This window comes from Osmerus mordax, chromosome 26 (genome assembly GCF_038355195.1).
Source record: "Osmerus mordax isolate fOsmMor3 chromosome 26, fOsmMor3.pri, whole genome shotgun sequence".
NCBI lineage: Eukaryota > Metazoa > Chordata > Actinopteri > Osmeriformes > Osmeridae > Osmerus > Osmerus mordax.
The window spans coordinates 4232240-4248186 of record NC_090075.1 but is presented as its reverse complement, the minus strand read 5'-3'; the positions used below and the strand labels follow the sequence as shown (position 1 = coordinate 4248186).

The 15947-nt window shown below is 44.6% G+C and overlaps 1 protein-coding gene across 3 annotated transcripts in view; it reads left to right on the top strand.

Annotated features, from left to right (window-relative positions):
• pde4cb (phosphodiesterase 4C, cAMP-specific b) overlaps nucleotides 1–15947 on the top strand; it is a 36072-nt gene that overhangs the window by 16054 nt on the left and 4071 nt on the right. For all 3 annotated transcript variants that reach the window (XM_067229479.1, XM_067229478.1, XM_067229480.1), the window contains 9 exons: nucleotides 9031–9222; nucleotides 10060–10096; nucleotides 10993–11066; nucleotides 11273–11322; nucleotides 11453–11565; nucleotides 13843–13936; nucleotides 14938–15110; nucleotides 15252–15350; nucleotides 15659–15823. In XM_067229479.1, coding sequence (XP_067085580.1) covers nucleotides 9031–9222; nucleotides 10060–10096; nucleotides 10993–11066; nucleotides 11273–11322; nucleotides 11453–11565; nucleotides 13843–13936; nucleotides 14938–15110; nucleotides 15252–15350; nucleotides 15659–15823 — 997 coding nt within the window. The remainder of the gene's footprint in view (nucleotides 1–9030; nucleotides 9223–10059; nucleotides 10097–10992; nucleotides 11067–11272; nucleotides 11323–11452; nucleotides 11566–13842; nucleotides 13937–14937; nucleotides 15111–15251; nucleotides 15351–15658; nucleotides 15824–15947) is intronic.

Genomic DNA, 15947 nt, shown 5'->3' with positions numbered 1-15947 from the left:
GTGATGTACAATATTAGCTGATATTATTAAGGAAGTAGGCCCACATCTACTTTCGGAAACGGTAGTCTACTATTTCACTGAAGCATTAGCATCATGACATTAGCCTCTGTTACCCGGGCAACACATACTACAGTGGTCTATGATGCATCTGTTTTCAATCATTTAAAATAAACATTCCTCACAAATACATTTTCGTTGTAGGATTTATTATGACATTACATTACAAGTAAACGATTTGTTGGTGAAATTATCATTACCTGTGGTTTCAAACCAGTTTTGCTCACTGCAACGCTGTAGCCTACTGTACGCGAGACACACTACAAAAACATTTACATTTACATTTAGTCATTTAGCAGACGCTCTTATCCAGAGCGACTTACAGTAAGTACAGGGACATTCCCCCGAGGCAAGTAGGGTGAAGTGCCTTGCCCAAGGACACAACGTCAGTTTGCATGACCGGGAATCGAACTGGCAACCTTCGGATTACTAGCCCGATTCCCTCACCGCTCAGCCACCTGACTCCCAAAACATCTACTACACAGCTGTTTAGGAAGTCAAACGGCGACAGAACATGTTTGACACTACCCTTACTTAAATCAAAAGTCTTTCAATAGGTGAAACTATCTGACTACTAACCTGAACTTCATTGCCACAGCCTAAACTTTGTCAATCTGTTCATTTTCAGTTAGCAGATGGTACTGTTTGAATCGCGATTCTATCTTCTGCCGGTAACGTCGTAGAATAATCTTCAAAGGGGGTTCTTTATTAATGAATGAATGCAATATGAGTAGGCTAAATGCCTGAAAATATCACGAGAAGGGAAAACTTAAAAGGACGTTTAAGTCATAGAGATTAGGTCCATTTTTACACCGGTCTGCCAAATTTATTCGTTTTGATTCAGCCTGTCAGCTGCCTCTTGCAGGGGAAATGAGAAGACATCATATTTCATTCTACACTTCACTCGTATTTTGAGTTGTAAATGAGCGGCAAAAAAAAGATGCTTTTAAATCTATGTAATCTTTATAAATAATAAGTAGGCCCGATGCATTTTTATAGAAAATATACAGACCCCTGTGCAACCGACGCAAGCAAGCACACCCAACAATTTCCCCAGAAATTGTATCCTCTCTAGTTATAATATGAAAATGCTAATTTAAATGCTAATTCATTCAGTCATTTAGCAGACGCTCTTATCCAGAGCTCAATGCTAATGAAAATCCAAATGTAAATGCAATCTGCCTCACTCCCTTCCCCCCCCAAAAAAACAGTATCTGATCAATGCATTGATGGCTATTTGAACCCACATGCTGTGACCTGTCCTGTACGGTAAGAGGAGTGACTTCTCCACTCAGGGAGGATGTGAAGATGCTCTAAAGTGAAGCTCTGTTTTCGGAAACGTATGCAAAGCAAAATCATTGTAGCTGGACGTGTGGAATGATGCACAGACCGAGGGGATAGGATCTAACAGCTGAGGTCTTTTATGAAGAATAGTCAGGGACAGGCAACGTGACAGCCAAAAACAAGGCAATATAGATCATCCAAAAGACGTAGTTAGGAGCAGGCCAAATGTCAATAACTAATTTAACACTACGTATAAACAACAATCGGATGTGAAAGATCAAGACTTTGCGAAGCACGTTACACAGACGGGTATAAACACACACAACCCTAAAGCAGACACAGGTGAAACTAATCACATAAAAATTCCGGGGAAGCCGAGCGCTGCCGCTTGTTCGGCTGCTGATCCGGCGTGTATGTGGTTTGACATCTACCCGTTGCTAGGTCATGGTGAGTATCTCTGCGTCCCAAATGTTGTACTTTTTCTTTTTACTTGATGTACTGATACCCTTACAATGAAGTATGTGCCAATGCACGCAGCGTGCGAACAATTGGGACATACCCCTTCCTCATTGGGCCTTGAACTTTGAGCCTCGTCTCACACTTGCGTCACAGTTCGTTGAGCAAAACGAGGTGCACGTTGAAAAGCAACCCGAAAAGCATTATTGGCTTGCTGCAAATTGCAACCAGATGCGGTAGAACATCCTGGCATGTTTGGCAGACTGTATACTGACCGTGTATTGGGACATACCAAATATTTTTATGGCATACCAAGTATGGTTGTATGGGTATTGAGACCCTAAATTTCCCTCATAGACTGCCTTTCAGAAAGAGTTTACAGATGGACAGAAATTGAATTGCAACCACTGGCCAACAGTGAGCAGACAAATGAGCTTGGAGGCTGTGTTCCCTACGGCCAGGAAACCACCAATGATGTCACTGGCATCATGTCAGCACAGACTACGATCTGTCACCTACGCATCTATGGTCGATGACCCGGGGGCCCCTGGCACAGATAGGAGTGTGTGTGTGTGTGTGTGTGACAGCGAGCAATAGAGGAGAGTTTGAACCTGGGTTTACAGTATGTACACATGTTGGCTTAGGAATTTTCAAGATCCAAGCATCTGTCACACAGAAAGGACACTACTGTCTCAAGCTACAGGCTGCAATGAAATAATACAAAATAATTGTGCTTAAAGGATGTGGGGGGGAGAGGGGGGAGAGGGGGGGGGGCCAGGGACGGGGGGAGCAGACCAGGCGTTAAGTAGCCAATGGATACAAGAAGTGGCCCACGTTAGCAGTGGCCAACCACTCTGATTGGCTGGTAAACACCGGACACTGCCCGGGCCCATGTGAGGAAATATCACTCTCCCTGCAGTCTTCCCAGCTCCTTAATTTTAGGAGGAAGTGGCAGAGCCTGCCTCGCTTCAGGACTCAATACCAGTTTATTGAGCAGCACCTATTACAGCCAAATGAAACCTATTAGAGGAGAGCTGGTCCCCTCCTCCCCAGTGCTTGTTGTTTTACCGAAAGAGAGAGGGGGGAGGGGAAGGGGGGGACAAGAGGGAGATGGAGTAAAAGGAAGGGGAGAGGGAGAGGGAGAAAAAGAGGGGGAGCGGGAAAGAGAGAGAGAAAAAGAGACAGAGTGTGTCTGCGCCTACCTGTTGTGCCTGGCTAGCATTTGCTCTTTGCCTGATGGAAGATGGAAGGTTCTCAATATGCGGTCGATGACAGGACCAAATAGAGACCTGCACCACTGGGACCCTAATCATGCCCAGCTGGCTGGCTGTAAGCTGTGTGCGTGTGTGTGTGTGTGTGTGTGCGTGCTTGCCCATGTGTGTAAAAACGATTTGTGTGAGTTGGTGTAGGATGCTGGTTTGTGTCAAGAGTTCTATTACTGTAACCCTTCATAAACTCTTCAGATGGGTTAACAATACTCATCACGTGCTTCCCCACTGTGTGATTAGATTCTGGCTGTGACTTATATAATCTGTTCTTGTTTCCTTCATGATTGATAATCAGCTAAGATGGGTAGAACCTGAGAATAACCTCTCAGATGGATTAGTTTAACCGTAAAAGTTATTAAATTCAATCAAATTGAATCTCCCATGGAAAGTAGTGTTGCCATTCCTAGGAATAGAAAATGAGCTTAACTTTTACGACTTAATAGAACACTCTATTATGTGTCTCAGTGTGTGGAATCTATTTCTATATTTATGTGTGTCTGAAGTTGAATACCTTGCTACAGTACGAGACTGCTGTGGCCTGGATGACAACTCTCCCTTTGGGATTGACATCCATGTCACGACATACACGCCACCTTCAAAAAGGAGCTCCTCTGTGCACACCGAGCAGATTTACACACACGCACTTACACGCACTCGCACTTTCACATACCAGACCAGGCAACCTCGAGGAGTCACCAGCAGCTCGACTGAGTTCAACTTTCACACACACACTTTGATGTAGGTCCTGAGATCCCAGCCCCCCTACCTTGCTCCCCTCATCCCTCCTCCGCCCCAAGATCAGTTGTCTTTTTTTCTTCTTCTTCTTCTCCCTCTGCCTCCTCTCTTCCTCTTCGTTCAGCACCCTGGCCACTCACTATTCAGCCGACACAACTTTTTCTTACAACGGGATAAATTGCCTACACCATTTTCATACTGTAGACCAGGTCAGCCAAGCCATGTGGGACTGATAATGAAGTCGACTAGCTTAGTTTAGACCGCTAGCTTCGTGGTAGCTTAGCTTAGACACTAGCTTAACTTAAACCACTACATAGACTTAGGGTCGTGTGACCCAGTCATACAAAACATCCAAGCAAGGGGAAATTGTAGTTCCTTCTAAGCCACAAAGCCCCAACAAATATTCCATGGGCTGCTTTCTGAAGGGAACATTGCCTTCCTAGCACTCAGCTGTGAGGCCGTTGTGTCCTCCTTATAACTTTGACAAACACGACCGATTTGGTCCCCCTCGTTGCGTTATCTGTCTTTGCCAGTCTTTGCCACTGGAACTCTCTGACCTTACCCTCCCTGCCAGGGTTGGTGGGTGAAGGGTCCAAGAATGTGGTTTTCATCCATAGACAAGATTCTTATGGCTTTTCCTGGAGTAAGTTTGTGTGAGGCAGTTTTGCCTGTGTGTGTTTGTATTTGTCTGTGTGGGTGCTCTCTGTTGCCATGCAGATGATACAGATGTTTGGGAGTGGGGGGGGGGGGGGGGGGGGTTCATGTAAAAAATAACTGTCTGTTTGTTCCCTTCTACATGTGGTGAATGAGCATTGTGTATACGTCCTGTAAACTTTTGCCTCTCTCACATCGTTGACCACAAGTCAAGTTCTCGTGTTTTGGAGAGTCGGTCCTCCGCCAATAAGTCAAAGGTCAGGGAGTAAAATAATAAACATGCTCGCTTTGTTGACTCCTCGGCCCTCGTGCAAGGACTTCTCCTCACGCTAAATTTAGACAAACATATGCTCAAATGGTTAGATCATATGTTGTTAGACACGCACAATGTAGTCTTTTTGGGCAACTTCCAAATTGATGTAATGGAAACAACTTATTATCCAGTTTCCTCTGGTTGTTACAACATTTATGAGGTGTATTGAAGACCTATAAAAGCCTATGAATATCCTTGGGTTAAATAATAATTCACACCTCATTTCCTCATAGGGATAATTATTCTGGCCTCTATCTAGATGGGTGGTGGTAATCGTGTGCACAAAACACCTTTTCAAGTAACCTTCAAAATGTTTCGTACATTCGAACATAGCCATGGTATGTTTCTGAACATAACTAGCTAGCTTGTTATGTGTCAGTGCTGGAGACTAACTAACTGAAATCAAATTCCATGCAAAGGAATCATACAGTAAACAACATACCTTGTGTATACAGGGTGACATTCAAGCAAGAAAAAAAAAATCAGTTTGGAGACGTCTACACAGACAATGTTTACTTTCAAAGCCGTCTTTTTGTCTATCTTTTTTGGGTGGCACAACTTGTTTTTCTGGTGCCTGTAGATCACACACAATGGAGTGGAGGGGCCGAGTAAACATCCCCCTACCCAGACCAGGTGCCCCTGGTCCCCTTCACCCGCGGTTACGCAATACCAGGAACTCACAGAGACCAACAGACAAACACACCCCACACAAACACCCTTAAACATCCACACACACACAAACCATGTTTTTCCAAACCCGCTTTCTCTCCTCCGCTCCCTTCTTTCCCGGAGCGTTCCGGCCCCCAGAAACCACGCAAACACACTTTCTCCTTTGATTGTCGTCGGTCGGCCAGGCCCCCCTAGAGCTGGTTCTCACGCCACAAGGAAAGAAGACGGAAGGGGTTTGGGGGGAAGGGGTGAAGGTGGGGAGGGGGAGGTAGAGGGTTGACTTTTGACTCCAGATTCCGTGTCATCCTCTGGAAGCTTCTGGTTGGCGATAACATCTGGGTCTCGGAATGAAACTCCAAAGTCCCTCAGATCTTCCTCTCGTTCCCATGAGTGCTGCTGGTCTGTCCAGCTGGTGTCAATCACAGGAGACAGGCACGACCTGATTACGCAAGGCCTGGCTCTGGGCCATCAAGACGGAAAGGAGAGCAGCTTGGTCCAGGCAGGGGTTTTTCAGTCTTTTCATCGGCTGATAAACGACTGTAATTGAGAAATATCTGGTAGGTCTATTTGTCTACGGTGACAAAGACCAGGAGGCTTCTCAAGGCTGTCTTCTGAATCCCATGGGAGGTTTATGTTGTTCATCTGTTGATGTGGAATTTTCCCATGTCATTGTAGGTTGACCACTCACAGCAAATTAAATTTATTTCACAGTTTGAACGAGAAAGCCCCCTTTAATAGTAAACATGCTGCTAAAGCAAGGAGTGCCCTTTTGTCATGTTTTGCTAGGGTGCGGCAGGGTCTTTTTCTTCACACTTCACTGTATAACTGTATAGGGAGTCAGGTGGCTTAGCGGATAGAGAATCGGGATAGTATGCCGAAGGTCTCTGGTTCAATTCCCGGCCTTGAAAAATGACATTGTGTCCTTGGGCAAGGCACTTCACCCTACTTGTCTCGGGGGAATGTCCCTGTACTTACTGTAAGTCTGGATAAGAGCGTCTGCTAAATGACTAAGTGTAAATGTAACCCAGACCAGGATTGAAAGCCCTATCTCACACTCACATAGACAACACACACACACACACAGAACACAGCCGTGTCAGAGTTTGAGAACAAGACTAGAAGCTCTGAGCGACAGTCAAGGTCATCATGACCAGATTTTAATTTAGCCATGTGTGTGGTTTATTAGGTTTGGTGGAGATGTCTCAAAATGGAATTGCGTCAGAGACCCTGGAGGACATCAACAATGCCAGGATCCTGTGAGAACTTCTCAAGGTTACCGCTCCACAACCTCATGTTTCCACCCAAAACTCCCGACATCCCATTAAACTGACTTTGAAACGGTGACTTCTCATGGCAGAAATAAACACTGTCACTGACATTTGTTTTTGCCTTTGTATTGTTGTCAATGATACTTTTGGCCATTTAGTGTTTGAGGACACCTGGCCATCAGACCTAATAGGAGTTTGTTGGACATCCCATTCCAAAACCACGGGCATTGACACAAGAGTTGACAGCTGCCACTCTTCTGGGAAGGCTGTCCAAACGATTTTGGGAGTATGTGTCTGGGATTTTGAGTCCTTTCAGCCAAGAGAGCATTAGTGTGGTCAGGCACTGATGTTGGATGGGGAGGCCTGGCTCTCAATCATCTGTGTTCTATGGGGTTGAGATCAGGGCTCTGTGCAGGCCTGTCTGGTCCTCCAAGCCAGCCTCGTCAAACCATTTCTTTTCCTACCCTTCTTTGTGCACAATGGCAGTCATGCTGGACCAAGAAAGGGCTCTCCCCAAAGCATTTACACAAAGTTGGAAGCACCAAATTGTCTCAAATGTATTTATATCCTGTCGCATTAAGAGGAGCGTTCACCAGAACAAACTGTCCGAGACCAAATCCTGAGAAACGGCCCCAGACCATTATCCCTCCTCCATTTTACAGTACGCACGTTAGGTAGCATTATCCTGACATGAGTTGAGTGATGCAACAGTTGTTTTTTACGTGTTATGTTCAGCACTTGGCAACCCTGCTCTGTGACTTGACGTGGTCTACCACTCTCAGTGCCCCCAGACTCTTCCACAATTATAGCACTGACAATCGACCCGGGCAGATCTAGTATGGCAGAAATCTCCATTTATTTGATGGGGCTTGTAGTTACCCATGTTGCCCGGTAGGGGGTGCAAACATATAAAAATAACTCAACTACATTTACAGTGTGGAATGTGTAATGAATACCAAAGTTCATTAATTCCTTGACTCCGCACTCAGTAAGAAAAGGTCAGATATTTCTTGCTGTTTCTGAAGTAAAAACCTTGGGTTTTTGGGGCCTATTTTTCATCCTTCTTCACTGTATTGTTTAGTGAAGGGGAAAAGAAGCAGTAAGAAGGCTAAGAGGAAACGACAGTGACCTTTGACCCCTCGGTACTCTGTTTTTGCTGACCTATTATGTCATTTTTCATGGTGAACAAATGAAAATATGATTGGGGATTAATCTTACCCTTCAAAGACAGCTTATGGCTTCTTATATCAGTTTCAATTTCTTCCCTCATATGGGAAAAGAATGGTTGACCAGTGTTGCCAAAAGCCAGTTTGCATTGATATAAATGAATGGGACGAAATCCCAAGCTGGCCGTGAGGGTGTTGGAGCTCTGCTCCACCTTGAATCTATATATAGACTGGCAGCATCCACCCCTCCTGAAGAGAGCTATTTATAGCTGCTGACGCCACAAGCGCTGCTATCGATGCAGTCCTTGTCGTCAGAGCTGGCGAAAAGTGCTGAGGGGGGAGATACCATTGAATATGAAAGGGAGGGAGAGAAAGAGGGCATTCCCTGTGTGTGTGTGTGTATATATATATATTATATATCTGAATATATGCAAAAGCAGGTATTCAGACAGTATATACGTTTATTATCTACCAAAAGAAGTTGATTTTTGAGATTGTGTAGCTTAAACAGTTGGATGAATTCAGCGGTCCACATTTCATCTTGGAGTTGTAGACTATTGCATAACCTGATTCACCATTGCCCAGGGGGGTATGCAGGGTATCAAGGGGTACATTTGCTGCGAGTACATTTGCTGCGAGTCCTTATTACATAATGACTGGCTATTACTAGAACTCACATCCTCTCCTTTATTCTCTCTTTCCTTCTTCTTCTGCCTTGTTCCTTCTCTCTCTCACTCTCTCCCTTACCCTCTCTTCCTCCTTCCCTCTCCCTCTCTTTCTGCCTCTTTTTCTCTCTCTCCCATTTATCCTCTTTCCCTTCCTCTCCTCCCCCCCCTCTCTCTCTCTCTCTCTCACTCTCTCTCTCTCTCTCTCTCTCTCTCTCTCTCTCTCTCTCCATTCTCTTGCTTTCTCTCAAAGAAGAGGGCAACAGCAGTTCAGTCAAGCCATACATTCCACGTACTGATTTGAGCATTTATTTTAACAAGCATAAAGATGAAAGATGACTTTGGAATCCATTATTTGTACATTATGAACTGTAACTAGTGCTCCTTACTCTCCTGTCTCCTGCCTTGTAAAAAGAGGATGCCAACATCCTGTTTACCATCACACAACCATAATCTGACCGCTAACCCCAGCCCTCTCCCTCTTCTCTCCCCCAGTTTCGATGTGGAGAATGGGCTGTCGGTGGGGCGCAGCCCCCTCGACCCCCAGGCTAGCCCTGGCTCAGGCATGGTCATGCAGGCCAACTACCCCCACAGCCAGCGGCGCGAGTCTTTCCTGTACCGCTCCGACTCGGACTTCGACCTCTCTCCCAAGACCATGTCCCGGAACTCCTCCACTGCCAGTGAGCTGTAAGTATCCCAGTACTACCGGTCCCACGCTGTGAACTACAGTCTACACTGGCATCGCTTCACGTTGTTAACAGTATCGTATGAAACAAGGGAGGTCCCAATGTAATCCTCGATTCTGCCCGACTCAGTGGCTGTTCCTGAGATCTAACAGCCACTTTATTGTTTATGTTTGTTCACGAAGACAAAGCGACGTACGCAGTAGGTTTTCCTCTGTGGTCCTAGCTAGTCAGTCATCTGCAGCCTCTGCCTTATGTTTTTAAAGGGAAGAGGGGTTGAAGCACTGGGAAATCAGTTGGCTACCTCGGTGAGAGATCACAAGGATGTTTTCTCTTTGTGTTTGTCCTCCCCTTCGCATTTGAACGTTTCAGAATCCTTCCCTCCCTCGCTCACCAGCCCATTGCAACCTTCCCAACACCTCCAAGCTACACACACACAATCCCTGTTACTTCCTCAATATTCCCGCTCAAAAAACACTGTATTGCATCCCAGTTGACCCTGTTACAGTGTGTATGCATGTGGCACTCTAGGTCTGCTGTCTTTGCCAAAAGGCCAGTATGGCGATAAATGGTGTTATGTGCATGATCACACAACCCCAAATAAACTTGGTTTGTCTTCCCACAGATGTGCATGTGATTTTTTGTTATGATGTTATTTCCAACACGTTATCTTAACGACATAACTGTAACATATATATACTTGTTTTTTTTTTTTTTTCATGATGTCTTTTAAATATCTTATATTCTAAAACGGGTTTGTTTTGCTGTAGTAGGGTTCTTAGACATTGTAAACCTTTGCTTGCGGTTTTGCCTTTAATCATTTTATAAAATTGTTTTTCAGCCACGGGGAAGACATGATAGTGACACCATTTGCACAGGTTAGTCACTTAACTGTCTTTTTTTAATTGAGTTGTCTTACACCTGTCTGCGAAATAAGTAAACTGTGCCCCGGGTTGTTAATTGATGGACCAATATTCCAGTGCAACTAAGATTCAGCCTGCAGATCTGAGGTATTAGACAGGTGTTCTGTATCAACGTTACAATGTCCTCTCCATGTTTTCTCCTCCTGGATGTACTTGCATTACCAAATGCTACCCTGCCGAAATGGGTGACGCCACCTCCATGTATATTTGGTTGGTGTTAAAAAGATGGAGGGGCAATTCATTTTTAACACACACACACACACACACTCTCTACACAGCGCAGCTTGTTCTCCACTTCACCATGTCAGTGACGCAACCTGTGTGTGAAAGATCTCTTAACCCGAGCCTCTGGCTTTCGCAGGAACAGGCCTGGTCTGCGCAGCAGAGGTTGAGTTACAGGGAGTGTGTGTCACAACCCGACTGGGGTTACAAAACAATCCGGAACCTTACACCCGAGCGCTCCAGACAGATGTCGAATATTTTTGAGTTTTTGTAAGGGGAGAACTTTAAAGTGCTTACTCCATTCGTCATATATTTTTTAATCCGGGTGACATTTGTGTTGCATCGAATTCCACATAAAGATATAGAAAAAGTGTCTGAGACGAAAGCCTTGATTGACGTTTGAAATGGAGAGTGCGAATCATTCTGTCAAAGAATGACATTTGTACAAAATAACATTTGAGTCATTTAGCAGACTATTTTATCCAAAGCGTCATACAAGTACGGCATATACTCTAGGACCCCAAGTGCACTGCTCTAACAGCATTTGACTGGTTAGAGCCAAGGAACGGTCTGTATTTGAGCAGGCAGCGCAGCACCATAATTCAGTGTAATCATCACTCCTACTACAGGTACTTGCCAGTTTACGCACCGTGAGGAGCAACTTTGCTGTACTGACTCATCTACAAGATCGCGTGGGCAACAAGTAAGAACTTTATGTAGCTTCACGTTGAGTCAAAACACCACGCTTTCTATCTTTGATCCCACACTGCTCCCATTTCCCAAACAAAGACCACCAAGCCCACTTCAGACATGATGAATGGACGGCTAGCTAGAGAATGAACCAAGATGGCCGACGTGATAAACAAGTGAGGGAAAGGTCTGGATCTGTATTTTTTTTCTGTCCAACAGAAGACCACCAAGTAGCAACCCGCCATCAATGTGCAAACCATGCCTAGCAGGTCAGTCACCAGTCACATCTCCACTGATCATGCTTGGTATGACAGTATGGCCTGTTATTTGGTTTCTCTACATGGAGAACTTGTCCTGTAGTACTTGTTTGACCCTTGAACTTTTGTGCCCCGCCTGCAGAGGAGCCCTATCAAAAGCTGGCAGTGGAGACCTTGGAAGAGCTGGACTGGTGCCTGGACCAGCTGGAGACCATCCAGACTCGTCACTCTGTCAGCGAGATGGCCTCCAATAAGGTGAGCTACTTTTCTTTTTTTTTGTCATGTTGCAAATTCTGGTTCTGAAACTCCTCAGGGAACTTATAAAACACGTTGCTCATTTTGTGATTATAGGACTTTGAGAAGTCCTAAAGCAGGTGATGGTTACCTTGAATACAAAAAATACACTGCTAGGCAGGGGAACGTACTGGGCTTTTCTATGTGTTATAACAGTGAGTTCTGTTTTTATGTATTCATTTAGCAGACGCTTTTAGCAACGTACCGAGGGAGATTTGAACCTGCAACCTCTTGATCTGCAGTCAATAGCTCGCTGAGCTAAACCTATCTTTCTGTGGGACCGGGGAATAGAACAAGGTGGTTTGAAGGGTAAAAGGATGTTTCCACATTCTCTCAGTGGGTCTCTTGATTCTGTTTTTGAATGAAATGGATTACACCCATGTTACCTTCCAACTCCTCCCCACCCTCACATCTCACACACACACACACACACACACATATATACCCTCACATCACACACACACATATACCCTCACATCACACATACCCTCACATTACACACGCACTCACATCATACAAACACGCATACATGTCATTAGAAGGGATGAATTTGAGTATCGGGATCTGATGCCACATGCTCACACACACACGCACACACACACACACACACACACACACACACACACACACACACACACACACACACACACACACACACACACTGAAGCCATCCCCTCTCCACATGCACGCTGACAGGATTGGCTGTAGTTGAGACGACAGCTCTGGCTACGTCACACGAGAGCCATGTGCATTCTACATATGGTGCTTTGTCTGTTGGCTCTGCAGGGCAACGCTTACTGCCGTCTCTCGGGACCATCTGCAGTATTCCCTTCTTTCACCAAACACGTTAATTGAATTTGTTGATCGGCTCAATTAATCCATCTCCATTGAAGGAGCTTTCCCTATTCAATTCACTTTCCCGATCTCCCTCTCTCAGCTTTTGCTCTCATTACACATCCCCCTCCAACCCCCACCTTACTCTCCTGCCCAACCAATCAGAGTGCTCTCCTCCACCCAGCCTCTGTCGTACAGAGAAGCTCATTGGATGGCGGGCATCCCGCATGCAGGTGGTTAAGGGGGAGATATGGATGGAGAGGCTTTCCTTGTGCGCTCTGTCTCTCCTCTCTCTATATATATCTACAGTATATCTCTCTCTCCCTCTCTCTCTCTCTGTCTCCCTCCCCTTTCTGTGTTTACGTTGAGAATGTTAGGGTAGTACTGTAGGTACAGTAGGCTGGGCTGGGAAAAGAGCAGAGAGGCTGCAGACAGCCATGTGCTCCAGTGTGTCCCCGGACAGCTCTGGGCATGAAGGACACCTAGTCTACTGTGAGACAGTTTTTTGCTGTTGCTAGGGGAGTTTTTGACACGGTACGTGTGTCATAAATGGTGCTGGAATGCACTGTCTGTCTTGGTTTTTGGGTTTTGGAGGATCCTAGAAGTGAGTGCTTGCATGGTTTGTATCTAGATGGTGGCTTAAACAGCCACTGTTGTTTCCACCCGCCCTCCCTCATGAAAGACGGACTAACAAACATTTACTTTGTGTGCATGCATGTTTATGTTGAGGTGGTTTAGTACTGTATGCTTTCATGTGAGATTTTTAACTTTAAGCGTAACATGCTGGACAGTATGGACAACTGTGTCTGGTGTGTGTGTGTGCATCTGACATGCCTGTGTGTGTCATGTTTTGTGTGTGTGCGTGAAGTCAATGTGTGTTTGTTTTTGTTTATGGCTTTCATTCATTGGTTTCTCTTCTGACTCTATCCCCTGATCCCCTCACATTCATAAGTGTGGTTTTTTTCTTCAGTTTTGTCAAAGGGGTTTTTGTATTTAACTGACTAACAGTGTTACTCCATCCAAATAATTAATCAGATCGAGGCAGTTAGTCCCGGTGTTGTGTTGGGATTGATGTAGGAATGGTCATTTTGACAGTTCTTTTGTATGTGAAATTCACATTGTGAATAGTACATGCATAGCACATTTCTGAAGTATTTGGTTATTTTTTAACTGTAACAATCAACATGGTCAACCTTTTAATCTTAACTATGTTATGTGGTCAACCAAATTAATATTGATTACATGCTTTTACAAAAATAATCTATAAAAAATCTTGTGTGTGTGTGTGGACTGTACAACTGAACAACCTTACTTTTAGACGGGTAGTTAGTATTCTACATCCACCTTGCCTTGATGCAACTAACGCCTATGTACTTTCTTGCTGTGTTTGTGTTTGGTCCCCAGTTTAAGAGGATGCTGAACAGAGAACTCACACAGCTGTCTGAAACCAGCCGTTCAGGAAACCAGGTGTCAGAGTTCATTGCCAGCACATTCTTAGGTGAGCGCGTCTGTTTACGGTACACATTTAAACAAAAATGGACAGCAAGTATCACCTCAAGTCTGATCCTGATTCTGACCCCTTCATATGTGAACGTGGTGGCATATAGTTCTACAGAAAATCCATTTATCCACTTCAATTCATGCAAAAAGATGACAGAGAATATAGTATTCATGTATGTGGTATAATCTGTGCACGCTAATCAGTCATATTTCTATTGTGGCTTGTCACTTGCTTTCTGGTAAGCAGCAAAGAGGTTCGATGGCATTCCCGGACACATTGTCTGGCGTTGCCACGGCGACAGTAATATTATTAGACCGTCGTTGCGTCAATAGCCAGTCTTTAACTAATATCGTCGCAGAATGGACCACTACCAGAATGTTCTCCTACAGAGAGAGGATGGGTATTTTTGTTCGTTTTGTGATGATTACGTCCGTTTCAACATCAGCCTTGATTGGAAATGAGTACTATGGCTTTGGGTGAAAGGAAGAGGAAATATTGGGAGAGAGGTGAGATTGGGAGCTGAATCTCTCATGGCGTGGCACAAGCCTGTGTGTCCTTGTAGGCTAAATGTCAATGCCGATCCGACTAGAAGCTCATACAGGATTATATGGTTTGACCAATCCGAATTAAGTCTTTGTGTGCATATATAAGTGTGACAGTCAGAATTAACAATCAAAAAATTCTATATCGAAAAGGCACCTTTTTTACGAGAGAGTCACACTATAGATCCTTTTATATGATATACATAACTATATTAAAATTCCAAGTATTATTGTGCAGTGTATATTTGTTAAATGAACAGCTGCTGAACATTTATCTTCCCTTAACACTATATATTGTTTCTCAGTTCAGTACTGCCAGCTGCACACTCAGGTGCTTGAAGGACATGATTTAAATAACTGTGAATTCGATGGAAGGTTAAAAACATGGACATGGTTAGATTGTGAAATACACTGTTGATCATAATTCAGGTTTATGTGTGTGTCTGTGTGTTACAGAAAAGCAGCATGATGTGGAGATTCTGTCGCCGCCCCCCAAGGAGAAGGAGAAGAAGAAAAGACCCATGTCTCAGATCAGCGGGGTCAAGAAGCCCACGCCAACCCCCAGCCTGGCCCCCACCTGCATCCCACGCTTTGGGGTCAACACACACCAGGAAGACCTGCTGGCCAAGGTGAACACATGTACATTACACACACACACACACACACACACACACAGCTCCACTGGGAGTTTGTGTTATTTGTATATGAGGCCCATTTCATTGCTCCAATCACAGCATTATTTCGTTTCCTCATTTGTTTTGTGTCCCCAGGAATTTGAGGACATCAACAGATGGGGGCTAGATATTTTCAAGATAGCCGAATACTCTGGGAATCGTCCTCTGACAGTGGTCATGTACTCAATTTTTCAGGTACAGTACTCGTCTCAGAAAAGATATACCTTCATTTAGGTCTACATTCTGGCCTAAACTTAGAACTAAAGTGTAACTTTTGTAACTAAGATTGTCTGGAGAGTAAAGGGTGCACTATAAATAAAATAAATTATTTATATTGTTATAAACTGTAAATGGGCCCGGTCCAGCTACAGGATTGGATTTCAGTTTACAGAAAATCGGAACTTTGCGAACGTCAGTTTTCATTTTTATCTATCCTTTTCGTTCCACTCAAGGTACAGGCAGCTGTTAACCCTTCCACCGTCTGTTCTTTCCACCACTTCCAGGAGAGAGACTTGTTCAAGTCCTTTAAAATTCCCACAGACACTTTCATCACGTTAATGATGACCCTGGAGGACCACTACCACGCCGACGTGGCCTACCACAACAACATCCACGCTGCGGATGTGGTTCAGTCCACCCACATCCTCCTCTCCACCCCTGCTTTGGAGGTATGGCATGGAACGTTCCACTGGTCCACGTCGTTCTTTGCTACAATTTTGAAATCTGAAATCAAAGTGTGCATAATCTATGGTACAGTACAGTTGTGATATAATGGTACTTTAGGCTAGGCTA